General features: G+C 37.6%; 1 protein-coding gene across 1 annotated transcript; it reads right to left on the bottom strand.

The window, feature by feature from the left end:
- Positions 1-487: 487 nt before the first annotated feature.
- On the bottom strand, positions 488-18,027 carry LOC105944144 (rab GDP dissociation inhibitor beta-like). The gene is made up of 2 exons (XM_045160560.1): positions 18,019-18,027; positions 488-1,964 (listed from the first exon to the last, which is right to left on the bottom strand). The coding sequence occupies exons 1-2, from the start codon at positions 18,025-18,027 to the stop codon at positions 1,206-1,208; spliced, it is 768 nt and encodes a 255-aa protein (XP_045016495.1). The 3' UTR covers positions 488-1,205.
- Between the last annotated feature and the right edge of the window lie 3,709 nt (positions 18,028-21,736).

Below are 21,736 nucleotides of genomic sequence, written 5' to 3'. Positions count from 1 at the left end.
ATGAACCTAATATGGCTCAGGGAAATTTGTGGAAGAGTGGGCAGAAATAATGTCAGAGACACACATTGGATCATGACACACAGAAACATTTCTTCCTACCCAAAACTAAAGGCTAACCCCACAATGCATGATCCATGTACCCCAAAATGGAGGGTCCCTGTTGAGGGGGAGGACAGGGAGAAGGCTAAGAATGGTACCAACTTGACTGTATTCACTGACTACAAAAATAATAATAATAAATTGTCTCTGATCTGGTGGCTTATAATTTGCCATATATTTTAAAAGATTGTAATGTCTTATTACTTCCAAGGAGAAAGCAACTGGCCTGAGTTCTAGGCCAGCCTACCTCAAGACAAAAACAAAATTTTCCTTAGCTACTCTTAATAAAATAATTTCCAGGTGCTAGAGGTATCAATAAAGACTATCCCCAAAATAGTTGCCATGTTTTTCTTGTATTCAGAGGCTTATAACTTTTTGGGGGGGGTTCGAGTTTGGCTTTATTTTGCAGTACAGAAATCATATGGAGCCATTTTGACACAAACATCATTGAAATAGAGGCTCTGTCAAATCAATACTGCCTTGCAGCTTGGTCCATTGAAGAAGCCACATGTGGGATTAAAGAGATGCTTGTACGTTTGACTTGCTGTTTGATAAGTTCCTTGCCCTTTCTCATCAATTTTACCAGGATAAAACCATGTACTGCTGGCTTCCTCCAGGGTGAGCAGTTTATGTCCAAATAAACCAAACCCGTGGCTATCCTATTTGGGCCCTGCTATTATCCCTCGTGTAACATGAAATATAGGGAAAATGTGGTGGTGCTGCCCTAGACTCTGGAATATTCAACTTAGACTCAACATCAAGATGGCACAAATTGTATGGATCCAGTTTTTGAGCAGAAGCCCACAATTGCAAAGTTACACTGATTAAAAGATATAAATTCTGTGTCCAGTTCTCTATTGATAACAGTATTTGTTAAGAACTGTTCCTTCACTAGGAAAAAAAGCCAGTTTGGTTAAGTGGAACAGAACTGACCAATTTTGACAAGTTAATACATGATATTAGAAAAGTGCTGGGAAGGAGTGTTTACTGATACAGCGCTCTTCAATCTCCATTCTGATTAAAAAAGCAGGCCTTGCAATATTGATTTCATACAATGTACATTATTTGCCAAATTTAAAATTTGTCCTAATTAACGTGTACTGCTGTTAGTCTTCCCCATAAATGTCATTCTTCTTGCGCTTCATTTCTTCAAAGTCAAACTCAGATCCTGTCATCCTTTTGTAGATGTCTTTAATGTCGTCACAGGTTGTCTCAAAGTGAGTTGTAGCATCATATGCACAGGAAATAACGATCTGGCTCTCTGTTCCCAGATCTTTAGGCACAAAGAGATCACTGATGCTAACAAACTTCTGTTCAGTTGGTTCCAAAAGCTCCAGAGCTGGCCTGATCTCTTTCTCTGGTTCCTTGGCCTCCACAGTTGTACTAACAATGGCCATGTACTTGCCCTGTGCTGCCACATTGTGTGCAAAGGAGATCATGCAAACATAGATATCTGACTTTCGGTTGACTTGGTTCTGTGGAATAATGATCTGGCAGGAGTTGGCGTCATTGGTGATCTTGATAGGGTGGCTGAGGATGCAGATAACTCTAATCACCTGGCCCACTTTTTCTACCCGATCTTTCACATAGCTGGGGTCACAGATAAGCTGCTTGCAACGAGCAATCTCTCCTTCAGATTTTACACCAACCACTTTTCCATTTTGCACAATGATCTCTTCAGTTGGTTTATTCAGCATGTAGGTACCCCCATAAATGGCACTTAACCTTGCAAATCCTTGAGGCAGTTCTCCAAGTCCATAGAGTGGATAAAGGTAAGGGCTTTTGCTATATCTTGCCAAAGACTCGCTGTAAAGTTTAACTCTATTAATGGTATCATAACATGGTTGATCCAAGTAGTCAATGGACTATATAAAGTTTATAGGCCTATAAACTGGTGTTATAAGACAAGTCTGGCTATCATTCTTCTTAAATTTTAATTAAAATGTAGAGATTTTTGGTGATCTAACAATATGGAACTTCTAGGTTTTCCTGCTGAGGTTGTTTCTCTATAAATTTCTAATATTAATTTACCCTTTGAGGCTATTTTACTTGCTTTTTTGTCAATGGGTAATGAGATTAATGTGGTGTAGTTTCTCTTAATAGTCTTATAAGAAAGACAATTCATTATTAGTTGAGGTGAAATAATTGAAGGAACTTGGAAGAAAGTTTTCAATGTTAGACATAAAATGCTTGCTAAAAATGCTTTTGATTTTGTGTGTAACTTACATAAGAATGTTAAAATATGTGGATGAAGGTGTGTGTATATAGACATCTCAAATGACCAAATTTTGCCTAAAATTAATTTCCTTTTATGAGAAACAAAAAGATAATTTTTAGGCTAAACAGACATAAACAAGACCCTATCACTTTGTGTAGTACAAATGGGTAAAATAAATTTCCTAGGTAAAAACAAATAAACACTTTCAAAATAAGACAGGAAATGTCAGGATGCTTGACTCTGTGCTCTGTCATTTCCTTTTGCTCTTGCTTACTGTTATATGCTATTTAAAGCCAAGAAAAGGGCTGGAGAGATGGCTTAGCGGTTAAGCGCTTGCCTGTGAAGCCTAAGGACCCCGGTTCGAGGCTCGGTTCCCCAGGTCCTGTGTTAGCCAGATGCACAAGGGGGCGCACGCGTCTGGAGTTCGTTTGCAGAGGCTGGAAGCCCTGGTGCGCCCATTCTCTCTCTCTCCTCTATCTTTCTCTCTGTGTCTGTCGCTCTCAAATAAATAAATAAATTTAAAAAAAATAAAGCCAAGAAAAGCTGGACTCTGGAAAAAGGGATAGTTCCCCTTTATTATCTCAGACACCCATCTACATTTAAGCTATGAGTCCCTCAGACCCTGTCCAGTAGCAAAGTGGCCTTGTCTCTGACAAGAAAAAGGGAGTAACAAACAGCATATAACTTGCATTCTCTGTACATTTTTTTTTTCTTTTGAACACCTAAAGTCACCTGTGTTAGATGAAATTTCTTACTAAATGAAAAGGTCAGCTAGGTAAATTGAGTCAAGGTATTTGACCAGATTACAAACTCCTTACATAAGATAAGAATCAGATGTCCCTAAAATGTATATCAAGGTATAAACAGATATAATAAAAAGACATCAAGTGCTCTCTCTCATCTCTCTCTCTCTGTCTATCTCTCTTTCTCTCTCTGTTTCTCTAATAACAACAAAGGGTAGGATCCATATATTTTAGGTAATAAATGCAAAGATTAACTTTAAAATGATACCATTTATTCCCTAGAGAATTCTGAAACATTCACAAATGGGGGAGATCCATATACGAGGTTCCCACAGAGGGGAGAAGAAAAAGCAGTCCCAGAAAACCACCCCCTAAAATGTCATTTAGGCTGTCAATACAGGAGTAAATGCCTGAGTTCTCACACCTGGGCCTATCTTGCCAGTGGCACTGCTTATATGCAATGATGTAAGACGTGCAGGGTTGGGGGAGTGCTGGAAGTACTTGGGCTTGGAGCTAGCTTATTTAGGATGAGCATGAATATCCTATCTTGAACTTTCCTTTGCTCCAGGAGGCACATAGACCACACTATGTGTCCCCCCATTTGGGGAGAAAACAAGGACATTTGGGTAAGGACTCCTGTAGGAAGGAGATAAAAAAGCCTGAATTTCTCTCCCAAATCTCTTTGGAGGTACACCCCCCTTCTACAAGATGTGAGCCAGAATTGGGCATAACCTGACTCTAGAGTCTTCTTTTCTCTTTCCTCCACTTTATTTCAGACGGAACACTTGGCTTCCAAGCTACCTCAACAATCTCTGCTAGATTGTCTACAAAAAACTGGGCTCATTTACATGGAGAACAAAAATTGCCCATTAGTTTGCTCCAGAGTCTTAATGAGACAATTAAAAAACATACTAATGTAACTCCAGATGCCTTGGAGCAGGTAATTCTTCTTAAATATAATTTTTCATCAACATCTGATATTTGTAAAATAAAATTACAAAAATTGGTAGCTGAACCAGATAAGAGCTTAAAATAATTGCTCTAGGTGGCAACTTCTATTTATTATAATAGGTAATCAAAAAAAAAAAAGGGAAATAAAGAAAAAGATAAATATCACTAGGAGAACATAACAGTAATGAAGGTTGTTCAGGGAAGGGCTCCTTCATTGAAACATTTTAATTGGATAAAATCTAAAATATGTTTACTTGATTCCAAGGTTTTAGCCAGTAGAGAAAGTGGGTCCAACAGTTCATGACATCAATTTGTTCATGGTTTAAGTGATATAAAAACTGGCTTTAAAACTTTCAATAAAGTAAATTAGTCTAGGTTTTAACTATTGGAGACACTGAATCTTAAGATAAAGGTTCATGGATAAGTGTTTAATTTCCAATGGTGAGGTACTCATACATAAAGACACTGTGACTTTAATGATAGCTCCTGTTTTATTTATACTAATTCTAGCAAATGGTCATCAGTAGGTTCAATCACTTATGGTAAGTGATTTTATTTCAATCACTATAGCCTTTATCCTCCTGTTAGGTAAAATATGTTGGGATAGCTTTCCTAAGCTTTATCAATTTTAGGTCATGAGTAAGACATTAGATTCTTTTATGTTAATAAAAATTCCTATTATGTATTTGATCAATTGATATTCAAGATTAAGCTAAAAGTATTGGTTGTCAAATAGTGTTTTGTTTTTCTAAACAGATTTTTCAAGGGTTGTATTAGAGCTTAGCTGCTTTGGCTAGACAATGACAAGACTCTGCTCTGTTATATGTAAAGTAACTGTGGCATCTCAAATCCAGTACTTATAACAAAATTAATTCTTAAGATATATTTCCTGCTTTAAGATACTCAAACAATGGTTCTCATCTGAGAAAAAACAATTTCAAGTTCTGCGGTTCTGTTTCCAATGTTCTCTGGATAATTGGTACTCACACAGGTATTGGGACTAATCAAAGATATTTTCAAACACAGATGCCAAAATTTTATACTGTCTTACTTGTCTTTTTTTCTGACAATTTCTAGGTTAAATTAATTAGTTTAGTTGTATTATTTTCAAGACTGGTAACAGGTTTTGCTTGTATTTATAGCAGTTAGGTATTTAAAGGTTAAGATGTGCCTACTTTCTATAATTCAGATATGGCCTATGCTGCCACAGGACAACTAAATATAAAAAGTTTGGACAAATAGAATTTAAGCTTTTGTGCCTTTCTTTAACTAGGTCTATTTCAGTAATCAAATGTGTTGTGTATGTACATACATTCAGGTTGGTGTAACTTCCTTTCTAAGTGTATTAATAACATATATAAAAGCCAAAAACAATTAGAATTATCAGAGTTAAAAAGGCCTGCACTACCAGGTCATGAGGCCACTGGACATGATGGGACACTTCTACACTGGCCCTCTGGTAAGACACTTATCTTCCTGATCAGGGAGGACACAGAGACCTAGAAACAACAACAACAACAACAAAAAATGGTGTAAAGTCTGAAACAGGAGAGTCATACTGAAAAAAAAAAAAAAAATCAGACCTCATGGCTTCCTCAAAAAGGGAAAACTGCTTGACCAACATGGTCTTGACTCAAACTAACAGGCAACACCAGTGTCAGGGAAAGTATAGGGCTACTCCTGTGACCCTAAAGTCTCCTTTGCAGAGCCGTTGATAACCTCCAAAATTAATCCTTGATTAAATTTTGGCTATCTTCTTAATCTTGAACACTCAAAGAGAAACGTATAACCAATGATAAAGGGATATCGCAAAAATATATATGGCCTATTAAGTAACAAGAAAGGAAACAAACAAGGTCTTAAGACATGTTGTCCCCATCTCTAATAGTTCTAATTCTATAATAAGGAAAAAACAACCATAGATGTCAAAATGGTTATTTTCAAACCTAAAATAGATATGGATGACTCTGATGAACTGTTGTATAACTTAAGATTTCCTTATACTGGGAATAATGGTGAATCCCTTTCAACTTGTGCCAAGACATCATTAATTAAATCTTGAGGCCAAGAATATATTTGTACAGTCCTTAATGTTATCCAGTGGTTCTATGGTACCAAACACTGGCCCTGACTACCCCCAGGACAAATTAAAAAAGGTCCATTCTGAAAGGCTATTATACAAAATATGGTATATTCACCATTATTAAGGTTTACTGTTGTGTATATATCCCTGATAACTGTGATAACTCCTCTGTTTTAGACACCATACAAAAACAGATTCAGACCATGTTAAACACTACTGTGCCTTTTGATGATCAGTTCTGGAAGAAAAATCTCAGCCACTTCATGCTCAGATGGTCCTGAGACAATCCATCTCCATATAGCTGGGTTGGGTCCCTCAAATGCTTCCCAAGACCCAGAAGTCTATAAGAATGATAACCCTAAAGATGATCGGTTTATAGTGTGATAATTTCTCATTAACTTCTTACTTTTATTATTTCTCCTGAACATTTTTTTCCAAGACTGTCTTCCTGCATTCCATCAGTATACTTTCAGGCTTCTTGTAAAATAGTTTACTTCTCTAGTAACTATCATATCTCTGTGTCCCATTTAGCAGAAAATAGTTCAAAATCTGACATCATCATACCTTTTCCTCTAACAACAGTTAGAGTTTCTTCTCATGAGAAGGGAGAATGAGAGGATCATGCAATTAGAATGTCTGGACCACTGAAGGTTTTTTTTTTAAGACAGGAAAGTTTTCACTTGTTAGAAATAAAAGATGATCTGTCTTCTAATCTCTTGTTGGGTTCCCTACATTTGTTTTTCCAAAAACATCCTGGACTTCTCCTGGGAGGGAGGTCTTTTATAGGATTTAAACATCAAGTTAATCAAGTTCAGTCCCCCAAACTTGGTATAAGGCCTAGCCTCTTCCTGAAATAGCTCCTAGCTCTAAGCAACCAGCTATTCCTGTGGTTCACTTGAGCCAGAAGACAGCCCACCACCATAGGTTACAAGAGGAGGACAGGCTCTCAGACCACTTGGGAACTTCCACCTGTAGGGAAACTTTTCCCTCAGCTGGGCCTTGGCTGGCTTGGCCCAGGCTGGATTTAGCTGAAGGGAGAACTTCCTAGCCTCTTATTCACTACATGGGCTCCTTTACCATCTCCAGCTCTCCACATGGAAGGGGCTCCTTGAACTTTCTTTTCTTTCTTCTTTTTCAGCAGTTTTTCTAGATCCTCCAAATGGGATCTCTCATCACATGGTTGCCTCTCCTTGGCTCTCCGCATCTCACAATAAGCATAATAATTTACTAATTATCCTTATCACTCTTATTTTTACTCAATTATTTGATTAAAATTAAAAACAAATCTATAGTTTAGGATTCAATGACTTTCCTGGACCCCTAGCAACTCGTTACAGAACCATCATCCTTTGTCTTTGCAGGCAACTGTCTTAACCACCAGCCATCTCTGAGCCCAATTTTTCTAATTCTTAAACTTTTTCAAGAAAATCTACATACCTCTTGAGGCATATGTTTATGAACTCATATTTTTATAAATAATGGATTTTAGTAAGTTACTGTGAAATCAAATATCAGGAGAAAAATTTGCTTAATTAAAATAAAAAAATTATATTGTTTGAATTTTTCACATTACATTGTGTTTCCAAAAATCTTTTAAAACATAAATTTCTCTAATTTTACCTTGTTTTCCTATCACTGTAGATCACTTAATAACTTATAGGAAATGTAGGGCTTAAAATATTAATTGTAAAAAACAATGATGAATTGTCATTTATTTTTCATTTTGGATGCGAGCTTGTTTATCCTAATATTTTGCATTGGCATATAAAGAAGTAGCTTACTTGTAACATATGAATACATCCAAAGATAAATAGTGCTGTAAAATCTACATACTAATCTAGCAACATATTCTAAGCTTCTTAAAATCTGATTAGCTGGATTTTAAGCAATAGAGTTTTGATTAGAAATACTCAGTCTTGTGCCTGTGAGGCATTTTCCCCTTCAATCCCAAGTCTATAACTGTAGAGATGTTGAAGTACCCTTTTATTGGACATTTCTTACAAAAAAAGAGAAGAAAGTACTTGGGCTTAAGCATCACTACTAAGACCACCAAATATCTTGTTTTACTTCTGAAAACATGCCGAGTTTGGATAAACTTAATCTCACCTTTGTAGCAAGTCAGGTACTTAAGTGAAAGGCTTTAGGAAAGAAGAGTGAGTTCTAAGTAAACAGAAGAAAGTTAATCTTCTTTCTAGAGGCTCAAGAATGTTCTCAAAGATATACTTACTCATCTGGAGTTAAAATACTGAAACTTTGTTTCTTTCTGTTACCTCAGAAGCATTCTCTTTAGCTGTTTTTGGATGTACCTGTGCATTCTTTCTCTTCAGTTCAGTATAGAAGTTACCCTAATAAACAACAAGTTTATTCTGCTTTATTGGATACACAAGATACTCGTGCATACATGCAATTTTTTCAAACATCAAGGGTACAATGCCACTTATTTTGTTTTATAATCAGTAGTACCAGGAAAACATTTATGCATGTGTAATGTAAACTTATGTTAAGGAAAACAATGACATAACAGTATTCCATATGTAACAAATCTGGTGGAAAAGCATAAATCAGGGCCCAGAGATGTCTTACAATGAGTGATATTTTATCTCATTTTAATTTTGATAATGGGACACTATAAAGACATAAAGAAATCAAGTAACAAACTGACATGTATACATTTAGAGATATAGATATAATGTTAGTTGCCAAGAAATCTAATTTATAGTTTAGATTTTGCTTGCCATTATTACCAAGTAGGTAGTGGGCTACAAAATGCACAATACAACATCCTATGTGAATGTTACATAACAGGAGGCAGAGTAAGGGGATATGCTTATTCTTGAACTGAGTAATATATTTTCAGAATGGTTTAATTAAGAAAATACTACATTAAATGTCAATAATGTTTTAAATGCTACACCATTTTTTATGTTAAAGTAATTCACTATAGAATAAAATGCAAATGAAATTGTAAAGTGTTTATATACTAAAAATAAAATATAAAACTATATGAAATTAATGCATATTGACAGGAGATTATATGGTCTTAATAAATGTGTATTGTGAAGCATTTGAAAGAGACTAGACATATCTATCTCTTCAAAAACATCACTCATTTGTATTAAAATTTCAAATACACTTCCTTGTAGCATTTTGAAATGTATAGTACATGATCATCAACAGTCATTCCACTCTGTAATAACACTCTAGAAAGGCTTGTATCCATTGCAGTATAGCACCCAGTGACCTACTATTAAAAATTAACTGAGGGCTGGAGAGATTGCTTGGTGGTTAAGGCACTTGATTGCAAAGCCTAAGGACCCAGGTTAAATTCCTCAATACCCATATAAGCCAGATGCATAAGGTGGCTCATGCTACTTACTTTTGGAGTTTGTTTGTAGTGGCTAGGGGCCTTGACCATTCTCTATCTGCTTCTTTCTCTCTCTATCTCGCTCAAATGAATAAATAAATAATAAAATAAAATATTTTCAATTCATTGAGATATCTTCAATGTCTAATATATGAAGAGCATCTTGATGTCATTTGTTCTTTGGGAAACTCACTCTTTTATCACTGGCCACTGATGATTAGGGATGATGAACATTTTCTTAAGTGTGTGTTTGCCATTTGTATTTCTTCCTCTGTGAACTGCCTGTTCAGCTCTTTTCCCCATTTTGTGAGTGGTTTGTTTGACTTCTTACTATTTAGATTTTTGAGTTCTTTGTAGATTCTAGAGATTAGGCCTCTATAAGTTGGATAACCAGCAAATATTTTCTCCCATTCTGTGGGTAATCTATTGGCTTTGCTTATTGTATGCTTGTCTGTAAAGAAACTCTTCAGCTTCATGTGATCCCATTGGTTGAGTTACTGGGTTTTTTTTCAGGAAGTCTTTTCCCATTCCTATATCATGGAAAGTACTTTCTAAATTTTCTTCCAGTAGTGTTTGAGTTTCTGGTCTTATATTGAGGTCTTTGATCCATTTGGACTTGAGTGTAGTGCATGGCATATCAAGGCATTTTAAATACATGCTCATTTATTTATTCCTGATATGGCGCTATAAGATAGGTACAGTCAGTAACCTCATTATGCCAATAAATACACTAAAGGTCAGAGCAGCTGCATAATAGCAGAGCTAGAATACAAATCCTGACAGTTCACCAGGCAATTGTGCTAGCTTGAATCCTGTATTGGGAAGATTTGAGGGACTGAATTGGTGGGGACTCATGTGTCCATTGAGCAAAGGTTTTAGTAATAATTTGGGGAATATATTTAGGCAATGAAGACACCTGGGTAAAGGAGAAAATATACAGAAAAGATAATCTAGGAGACTCTTGGTTATCAAGGAGAAACTTTTAGAACTTGAGTTGTAAGAGTGATGAAAGGATGATGAGGAAGTGACCAGGTCAGAACTAGACAGATGGTGAAATCATCAGCATATGTGATTGATTATAGCAAAAATGTGTCTTACTTGAATTTTTTTGTTCTGGTTGGCTGGTACTTGTTAAGCTACAGACAAGAAGCAGTGAGTTGACATGAGTAGAAGGCAATTCCACTTGGAATATGTTCTCTGAGATGCCTGGACTAAAACATTTGAGACTGAATGCATGGACTGGGAGAATATGAGACTATTCAATGGAGTCTATACAAATACAAAATAAATAGACAGGCTCAGGAATTTTAGGAAAGAAATTAAGTCTGTAATCAGAACATCTTATTGCATGGTTGGCATTGATAAGTACAGCAAGAATAGTAGGAAGATAAAGTCTCTAATGTTTCCACTGATTTTGGCAAAAATATACTTTGTGCCATTTCAGTGGAGTATGTGGCACTGAAAAGCCAAATGCCAAAAAGCTGATGAATTAATACGAAAAAGTAAAAATGGTATGCATATTTTATTCCTTCAAGAAATTTGCTGAGTAAAGGAGAGTGGATACTAACTCTATAAAGAATGCACGATTAAAGGACATGATATTGCACAATATGAAAGAAGTGATTTGAACTTTAATTTCTGTATTTGTCTTAGCAACATACTTTGTCCCATCTATGTAATATTAAGATAATTTGATTAATCAAGTGAAAATTATTCATCAATTTTTATTCTGTATATCACTAAAGCTGATGCCTGTAATTAAAACAGTAAGGATCAAACCTGGCCTTCCAGGAATATGTAACAGTGAGAAAAAAACATGATAAAAGTTTATTTTTAGATTTTAGTTAGTATAATGGTATGGGGTGCAGGGGTAAGAAAAGTAATGAATGAGAGAGATAATACAGTAACAATGTAAATACTCTAGAGCTTAGAAATATAACAGTTAATTTGATTTCACTTCCAAAACCATGGGATTGACTTTTTCTAAGCTCTAGTCTACCTATACATTACAAAGTGTGTGAGCCAACTTTTATCATCATGACAAAGTATGCATGATAAGCATTATAATCTTTGATTTGTCTCACAGCAGTCTCATTTCGTGTTTGAGGGGCTCCATTATTGTGAGACCAAGATGAGGCAATATCATGGTAGAAGGTTATCTTGGAACAAATATGATCACTTTATGGAGATGTGGAAGCAAAAGGAAGGCAAGTAGACATGTTTGGACATAAAATGTTTCTTTAAATATGTCCACTCATGTAGCTTCCTTCAACTACACTACACCTTTCAATACTCCATTCATTAGAAACTGATTAATGGATTAATCCATTGAGAAAGTTAGCATTCTTGTTATTCAGTTGTTTGTGGCCTCAATAAGAGAGGGAGCTTGACAACTTCTTGTGGCCACTGAAGCTTTTCTAGAAAGGAAACTTGGAGATTTATCTGAAAGGACTTTAGTGAAAACCTGCAGGTTTTGAACATTATTCTATATATAGAACACTGTTGTCTGAACAAGAGTGTAACAGGAGAAAGTAGGTTCTTTGTCATATTATTTTTCAGAGGGTTAAGGCTTAAAGCAAGAAGATAATTTGATTTGAAGAGAGATGAAGCAGAGCACGGCTAAATGCTTGGTATAGGATCTTGGGAGAGAGAGAGATGAGGGAGAGAAGAAGAATGAACTTGAGACAATTTTAGAGATGGAATAAGAAGGTATATCCAGTTAGCTAGAGAGACAGTGATGAATAAGTGGTAAGAAGGAATGATAAAGGTTTGTGACTTGGGGATGGATTCATAGAGTAGATGAAGATACTATTAACAATAAATATTTTAATTTGATCTATATGAAAATAGTTTCAGGTTGTTCTATGAATGAAAAGTTAGTTGAGAAACACAGATTTTCAAATGAAATTCTGCCAGCTTCAGAATATTGTGTCTCTGAGTGTGTGTGTAAGAATGTTGTATTCATGACAAAGTTATTGATAGTATTTTAATTTGGAAAATTTTATCTAGTTACAAGAATTAGTGATAGTGAGTTAGTCAAATTAAGCTGGAAGTTTTGGCAAAATTTCTTATTTCATTTTGCTCCAACTAAGACTGCTTAAAGAAGTGAATGTGTAGAGAAAGTGAGTGCCTGGTAGTATAATGTGTGTGATGTGCCTGGCAGATAGTAAATTACTGATGTTCAAATATAGTTGGCCATTTAATTCTGGAGCTCATAGAAATGTTGGGTGTACAGTTAGGAGAGGGAGGTTCACTATTTTTACAGAAATAGTGTAGCTCTATAAGGACCTGTTCTCACCTCAGGGGAGTATTGAGAATCAGAAAAAAAACAACAGTGGAAATTCAAAGACTGCCCATATTAATAGACCTCCTCATTGTGTCTTTGTAGATTTTCAAACAAAGACTAAAGTGTGGGAGAGATTTACATTTGTAAAAATAAACATATCAATTTCTTAAGGTGAACTCTTACTATGTAACACATAACAGATGTTTCATCTATATCTATGAATACTAATCACTATTTAGCCCTAAAATAACATTTCTATTTTATTTACTTATTTATTTATTTGGTTTTTCAAGGTAGGGTCTCACTCTAACCCCAGATGACCTGGAATTCACTATGGAGTCTCAGGGTGGCCTTGAACTCACAGTGATCCTCCTACCTCTGCCTCCCGAGTGCTGGGATTAAAGGCGTGTACCACCACACCCAGCTACATTCCTATTTTATAAGCAAATCAATATAAACTAACAGCAAGAATTCTGTCTTTGACAGTATTGATTGTTGTATGTGTTCTGTCATTGACAGGACTGATTGTTGTATGTATTCTCTTGTTGACAGGACTAATTGTTGTATGTGTTCTTCCTTAGATAGTTCTGAGGGTATATATGTGTTTAATCTTAATTAAAAGATCACATAATCTAGACAATTCCCTACTTTTTGATTCTATGATGTGATTTCTTTTATTTTTTTCATTTATTTTTGAAAGAAGGAGAGAGAATGGGCATGCTAAGGCCTCCAGCCACTGTCAACAAACTCCTGATACATAAGCTACCTTGTTTATCTGTCTTACGTGGGTCCTGGGGAATCAAACCTGGGTCCTTCAGTTTTCTAGGCAAGTGTCTTAACCACTAAGTCCTCCAGCCCTATGATGTCATATTTTTAAGCCCTTTCTCTCTGACCATTACTGTGAGGTTTTAAGCTACATTTGAAGTTAAATTTGAAATTCAAACTGTTCTCTAAGTTTTACTAAGATCTGCTCATGAGGGTATGTTTATAACTGATTGAATTCTCCTGACATGTAAAATCATTGAGAGTTCTATGTAGAAATGGTTAGAATATGCATCATTTGAAATCTTAGTTCAGTCTTATATGTGTTCCAAAATACTTTGGCATACAGCTTAGTAATACTCAATTTCAATTCCTGTAGCTAGTTTATTTCCAGATTTGAGGTAAAAATTGAATTGTTCCTGTTTTACAATTACCTTATAAATTAATACATCTCAGCTTCTCAAAATTTCAATTAATCAGAATTAGTCTATAAGAATTGTAAAACATTCTCCCTAGTCAAAATATCTCATCAAAATATTATATTAATGTAACATTGGTTTACCAATGAGGTTACTAAATATGTCACTTGAAATAGACCCGGAACTTATTATAGGCAGGACAGTATGTAATTTATATTTATTTCCCTTATAACTGGAATGACACTTCAAAGTAGGCAGAATGTGTGCATATATATATATATATATATATATATATATATATATATTATTATTACAGACATACTTAGTATAGATACATTATGTGTTGGTACCATCCTTTTCCTCATCACTGCTCCCATTCTTCTGGGTGCTGGAGACCCTCCTTAGTGGGGTTGTAGGTATTCCCCTGTGGGTTGTGGGATATGCATTGTGGGAAGAGCAGTCAGCTGTTGGGGGAAGTAGGCAATGCTTCTGGGCATGATGTTCCAACCTGTGACTTATAATCTTTCTATCATCTCTTCCGCAAAATTCTCTGAGCTATGTTGAGTGTGTTTTAAGTCTACTTCAGTGATGAACTCTTAGGAACCTCTGGATCTCTGCTTTGGTAAATATTGAGTATACTCAGCGTCTAACTCATTCATCCTTAGTGCTGATTGTCAGGCTTACCAGAGAAGCTACATTCTTCTCATTTCCCTATGGTTTCAGCTGGGGCTTGGCTGAAATACAAGGAGTAGTTTATTTCATCAGGTCTTGCTATCTTCTGCAAAAGAAAACCAGATTATCCAAAGGTGAGTGAAGTTAGCATAGGTTAAGTGGGATAAGCATTACTAATTTGGGGAGAATTTGATGGATGTAGCCCCTCTTTTAGCCAAAGGCTAGTGGGAGATTGACATTAGAGAGGATATCTTTGTTTCCAGAGGATTCTGACCTGGTTCCCAATTCCAGATATGGGTTCTTTTATGTTGAGTGAATCTCTTAGCCAATCAGAAAGCTATTGGTTATCAACCAAGGTTGAGTACACTACTGCAATGGTGTGTACATCTTATGAAGGTGTTTGCTTCTGAGTCACTTATACCCCTGGTTGCTCAGACCAGGGCCACTTTCCACAGTAGCTCATGTAGTACTTTCCAGCACTAGACAGGCTAACTATCTGGGTTCTGGCTATCTTCTGGATTCCAGCCAGGTTTCTCCATGTTTTGGGCCAAAAGCATATGCTCTCAAGTGGGAATCAATTGCTTTGACAGAAGCCTGTCATGTTTTGGGGACCTGGTAGGTCTCTCTGATCAACAGCTCATTGTGGATAGCAAGAATGTATTTATTTATTTATTTACTTGAAAGAGATAGAGAAAGATGGAGGGAGGGAGGAAGAGAAAGAAAATAGATGCACCAGTGATTCCAGCCACTTCAAAGGAACTCTAGATGCATGTGCCCCTTTGTACATCTAGCTTTATGTGGGAACTGGGGAATTGAACCTGGGTCATCTGGTTTTGCAAGCAAGCACCATTAACCATTGAGCAATCTATACAGTTAATTATAATGTTTTAAAAACATTCATTGAATGAAAAACAAAGGTAGGTTCCCTTTCCCTGTTTCTTATTTTGAGAAATATGCCAGGCAGTTTCTCCAATGAAACACATATGAGAGCCAGGATAGGATATAAACCATTAGCTCAGGTACTTTCACAGGCTGAAAAGGTCCAAGTTGTATCATATGTATATGTGAGTTGGAAACATAGTAGAGTTGTTGATATATTCCAAAGGCCAGTAGGCCAGAAATCTAGTAAGGGAAAATGTTTGTGCTAGCCTAAAGGCAGAAAAACTCCTAGTTCAAAGCCAGTGGAACAAGAATTCTCCCTTATGAAGGAAAGTCACTGTTGCAGTCCGGTTCACATTGCTGGTAGAAATCACCCAACCAAGAGCAGCTTCTGGGAAAAAGAGATTTATTTTGGCTTACAGGCTAGAGGGGAAGCTTCACGATGGCAGGGGTAAACAATGGTATGAGCAGAGGGTGGACATCACCCCCTGGCCAATATAAGATGGACCACAGCAACAGGAAGGTGTGCCAAACACTGGCAAAAGGAAACTGGCTATAAAGCCCATAAGCCCGCCCCCCAAAATACACTCCCTCCAGAAGGCATTAATTCCCAAATATCCATCAGCTGGGGAGCTAGCATTCGCAACACCTAAGTTTATGGGGGACACCTGAATCAAACCACCACATTCCGCCCCTGGCCCCCATAAACTGATAATCATACATGATGTAAAATGCAATGCATTAATCTCATTTTAAAAGTCCCCATAGTTTTTATCAATCCCAATGATGTTCATACATCCCCATAGTCCAAGATCTTTTAACTGAGCCATAATACCAAAAAACAACCTCAAAAAACCCATAATGGCACAGAATAAATATTCACACTACAAAAGATGGCATTGGGGATAGCAAAGAAACATTCAACCAATACAAGATTTAAAACAACCAGGGCAAACATCTGTAGCTTGAAGTCCAACAACTCTAGCCAGTGACAAATCTTCAAGTCTGATAATTCTAACCAGCAACAAGTCTCTGGCATTCCAATTCCGCCCCTCCAGCTAGGCTACTCATAGTCCTGGGAAACTTCATTGGGGCCAGTAGCTCCTTGGCAGCCATCTCATGGTCCCAGCATCTCCACTGGGTCTCCACTGCAAGTCACGGTTCATCCTCATGGCCCCATGGGGTCTCTATGCAGGCAACCAGCAAACCTGCTTCACACTGCCCATGGCCATTTCCAAAACACAAGACCATGTTGCAAACTCAATGACTCTCTTTCCAGCATTTCTTATACTCCACGATACCAAGTAGAGTACCAATTTGTTAATCCAGGGGGGAATAAAGTAGACTTTGAAGAACAGGACACTCCTTGAGCACTCAGGCCCCTTCCAAAGAGTCTACATTCTTCTTGTTGCCCCAGCGCAGGTCTGCTAGCCCAGTCTCATAGATTGTAATCTCTCAGTTGCAGCTGAATGGGCAACAGTTCACCCAAAGATTTTTCTTTCTGTGCCATATCCCTCTACTCACAGCAGTTCATTTCTACGCAAAGCAACCCTGCACAACTTCTCAGGACACAGGCATAACAGCAAGCTTTTCACACAAACTGCTAGCCCAGCCCAACCACAGCTCTTTCTCACCCTCATGAGCCAAACCTCACAGTCCATAGTTCTGACCAGAATAGTCCATCGAGCTGTACTTACAACACTGCAAGGCATCTCTTAGGCCAAGATTTAAACTCCTTCCACTTTCCTCTTGAAAATCAGCTCCAGAAAGGCTGAAGCCACATAGTCAGGTGTTTAGCAGCAATCCCACTCCTCAGTACCACTTTACTGTTGCAGTCCGGTTCACATTGCTGGTAGAAATCACACAACCAAGAGCAGCTTCTGGGAAAAAGAGATTTATTTTGGCTTGCAGGCTTGAGGGGAAACTTCACGATGGCAGGGGAAAACGATGGCATGAGCAGAGGGTGGACATCACCCCCTGGCCAACATAAGGTGGACCACAGCAACAGGAAGGTGTGCCAAACACTGGCATAAGGAAACTGGCTATAAAGCCCATAAGCCCGCCCCCAACAATACACTCCCTCCAGGAGGCATTAATTCCCAAATATCCATCAGATGGGGAGCTAGCATTCACAACACCTAATTTTATGGGGGACACTTGAATCAAAGCCCCACAGTCATCCTTACAACCTAATCAAGACATCAATTGTTTAGGGAGGGTAATCTGTTCACTTGGTATTAAATATTTAATCATTTAATTTATTTAAATATAATCTCATCCAAAGTCACTCTAAGACATCCAGCTAGAAAATACTTGATGTAATATCTGGGAACTCTGTGACATGCAATATTCAATGTCTATATTAAAGATTTCTGCATAATTAATTGACATTGTAAGCAGAGCAATTTTACCCTGTAGCTACATTTTGAAAAATACTGCAAAACAATTGAAATAATTCTTTTGAATATACTGAGTGCTCACTGTATTGTGCTGTGGCAGTTTTTTTTTTTTAATTGTTTTTGGCATGGTGTTCACTGCTTACCTCATCCATTATGGAACTTACTTTGCAGTGTTTTGTCCAAAATGGGGCATAACTGATGTCCAGTTTGTTTTGAAATGCACTTTTGTTTATAATTAATCTAAATGATCATTTTCCCATTTTACTGAGTATTCTTTCCATCCTTACATGGAAACTGTTATGAATGGCAGTCTGTTTCTGTATAATTTAAACCCAGTATGTTAAATAGCTTGACCATGTATCACCTATGCTTGCTGTGACTCACAACAATGGGAGCTCTTTGCAAAGCTAGGTTGCTGAGACAGTTGTCCATCAGCTAAGCAATTTAGCTGCTAAAGACAAAGATACTGCCATAGACCACATATATCAAATGTATCATAGAAGTTTCTTAGAATAGGAGATTTTCTTTATTGGGAGAATTAAAATGGTTCTTGCTCCAGAAAGGTTTTGTTCAAGGTAATGACTATTTCTGGATGTTTTAGAAAGAAAATTGCTTTCTTGAAAATGTATAGTTAGAATATTAAGTAGTTTATGGTAATTTGGTAAGACACTGGTATTCATGGGCTCTTTCAATTGGTTTGGTTTGTATTTTTTGTCTCACACTATAGCTATGTCTGATTTGGTAGTTGATATGTGTCACAGACTTGTCTCAAACAAATGATGATCATCCTGCAACAGCTTTCTAAAAATTGGGTTTATAGATATACACCACCATGCACAGATTAAAAAACAAAGAATTTGAATTCTCAAAATTATAAGAAATAAGAGATCATTTGGTCATGCCAAGCATAGTGAACATTATTTACAATGAATGTTATTTTTTTTCCCTTTTTCATTTGACATTTTGTTATATTGAGTTAAGAGGCAAATCAACTAACATTCTTATTTTTTATTTAAATATTCATGTGACATTCCCTGAAGTTATTAACACTGAAATTGAAAACTCTTCTGTAATTTAGTCCTATATTTTAAACAATTCTACATTTAGAGCAAGTAATAAAAATATTTAGTAATGGCTAGTTTGTATTGACTGTCATTATGCAAAGGGTGAAACAGGAAATGACATTTTCACCCATTCCTGCAACATACTGGAGAGTATCTGTGGTCCACTTTGAATGGGTTTGCACCTTCATATATCTTAATATGATTAGCCTAGGTGACACAGACTTGTAGTCTGTCCTAAACACAAATGTAAACCTTGGACTTCCGGTTAAGATGGTGGCGTAGGTACCATGCCAAAGCAGCCTGGGGGAAAAAAGACCAAAAAACCTCAGCAAAATAAACACATTTACTAAAAAGTGAGGTGTATAGGAAACTGAAGTGGCAGCAGAGAAGAAGGAGAGATCCAGAGCATCCACAGCCCGCACAGGCTGGCAAAAGCGGCCCCGGCAGTTCCGCCAACCTCCGCGGCGGCGGGGCGCACCAGAAAGCCGCCAGACTCGGTTCCAGCCGCAGGAAAAGCCAGGTGCGGGATTTTCCCCTCACACCGCGCTCTCTGCAACTCAGGAAACATGAAGGGAGAGCGGCAGTGAGCAGCAGAGGAGCAGACCGTGAGGTAGAAGAACACGTGGAACAGCGAGAGAACCAGAGCAGCTGCGGCTCCCTCCCCTCCCCCACCGCCTGAGCCCAGCTCCAGTGAACAGAGCAGCGTCCCCGGACCCGGCCACGCCAACTTGAGCCGACAGCAGGACCCAAGCAGGAGCAGAGTTCAGCAGCAACATCGGCAGCTCCGGAACCGGTACCAGCAGCCCCAGCAGCAGCAGACCCAGGAGCATCAGCAGCGACGGACCCAGGAGCAGCAACAACAGCAGACCCAGAAGCAGCAGCAGTTCCAGCAGCGGAGGTGCTGATCTGCAGGGCCACAGTTGCCAGGCTTGGTTTGCCCCACAGGAAAAGCCAGTGCCCAGCTCCAGAAATCAGAATAGCAGCCTGACGACCTAGGCAGCAACTTGACTGAGACCAAAATCATCCAAGGTAACTGGGTTTGCACCAGGGAAGGGTCTCACTTGGTCACAAGCTGACTGGGATCCCTCAACAGACCAGAAATCTTAACCTCTGTGTTGATAGAGGATCTGGTTGTTATAATAACTACTCTGGCATACATACTTGGGGCTGTTTTTGACTGAATGGGTACAGTGTTTAGTTAACTTGTAGAATCTACCGGTATTTTATTCCACTCAGCCTACTTGAATACTCCCATAGCAGGGAAACTCAACCCCTAGGAGCACCTTTGTAGATACTCTCAGAGTCTTAAGAGCCACATCTAACACCTTAAGCTCCTACCCTGAAAATATATAACATCAAATCAATTGATACAGCTAAGAATACCCAGCTAGCTAGAAAATCCAAGCATTAACTTAATCCAAGATGCAAAAATATATACATTATAACACAAGAAACACTAAAAAGCAAGACGATATAAATCCACCTAAAAATATTAATGCATCAGAAATGACCTCCAGTGAGAACGAGTTAGAGGAAATGCCTGAAAAAGATTTCAAAAGAATGATTGTAAATATGTTCAAAGAAATCAGAGAACAAATCAAAGGAGTCAAAGAGGAACTTAAAGAGGAAATCAAAGGAATCAAAGAAGATGTAGGACACCAATTTCATGAAATAAAGAAGGCAATACAAGACATAAATAAGGAAATAGAAATAATAAAGAAAAACCAGTCAGAATTACTAGCAATGAAGAACACAGTTAATGAAATAAAAAAACTCTGTAGAAAATCTCACCAGTAGAATGGATGAAGGAGAGGACAGAATATCTAAGCTAGTAGACCAGGTGGCAGATCTACTACAGGCCAACAAAGAGAAACACAAATGTAAACCTTGCATCCAATTTAAAGATTCTCCCATCTTAGCTCACCTTGATCAAGAACTCTGAAAATCAGTATTTCTAAAAGTACCTATGTCTTTTCTCTGCCTACTCTAGCTCCTTTGAGATCCATCTCCCACCCTCTCTCCTCCAAAATCATAGATACCCTACCAGATCCAACTCTCCCTTGCCCGATCATATCCTCATATCCCCATCTCTCACTCTATCCCTTTTCTCCCACCCTCACTGTTTCCTCTAGGATCAGAGAAAACAGGAAAGAAGAAGAAAAAAGGAACAAAATTTTGTTTCTCCATTTAATTTTTATTTGCACACATGTCCTTTGTTATGCCAGGAATTCAGATGCTAGTTTTGTGTTAACAGTTCAATTTATGTATTTTTCAAGTACTCCAACTCTATATGTTATAGCATTTCCTAACAGAAGCAGTAGACTGTCAGCCTGATCACTTACAATGCTGTCAGCTCCTACCCAAGCCACCTCTCCATGTTGCAACTTTTTCAGTACCCTTGGCATAGAAGGAACCTCTTGGAAAGGAATATTTTCAAGACAGTTTTTGCCAGCTTCCATCTGCAGTATTTAATTAAACCTCTTGAATACTGGACCAGTCATATAGTAGAAATGAAGCCACATTTATTTTTGGCCAAATACAATGGACAACATGGGCAACATTACTCAAGCCCCACTTTTAGAATACTTCTGTTAAGAAATAGGCATAAATTCTCATCTTTAGGATCTTTAGGAATATCTTCCAGGCTTACAGGAAAACCTTTCAGATATCTCAAGAATTCCTCACAAATAGCTTGTGGATATCAGTCTGGGACAACTAGACTGGTTTCAAGAATTCAATGATGGTTTGGGAGCAGCCTTGGTACGTGATCACTTCCTTTGAAACACTGCCCCCTCAT

This window comes from Jaculus jaculus, chromosome 10 (genome assembly GCF_020740685.1).
Source record: "Jaculus jaculus isolate mJacJac1 chromosome 10, mJacJac1.mat.Y.cur, whole genome shotgun sequence".
Lineage (NCBI taxonomy): Eukaryota > Metazoa > Chordata > Mammalia > Rodentia > Dipodidae > Jaculus > Jaculus jaculus.
The sequence above is the reverse complement of the archived record's forward strand: the minus strand, read 5'-3'. Positions and strand labels throughout refer to the sequence as shown.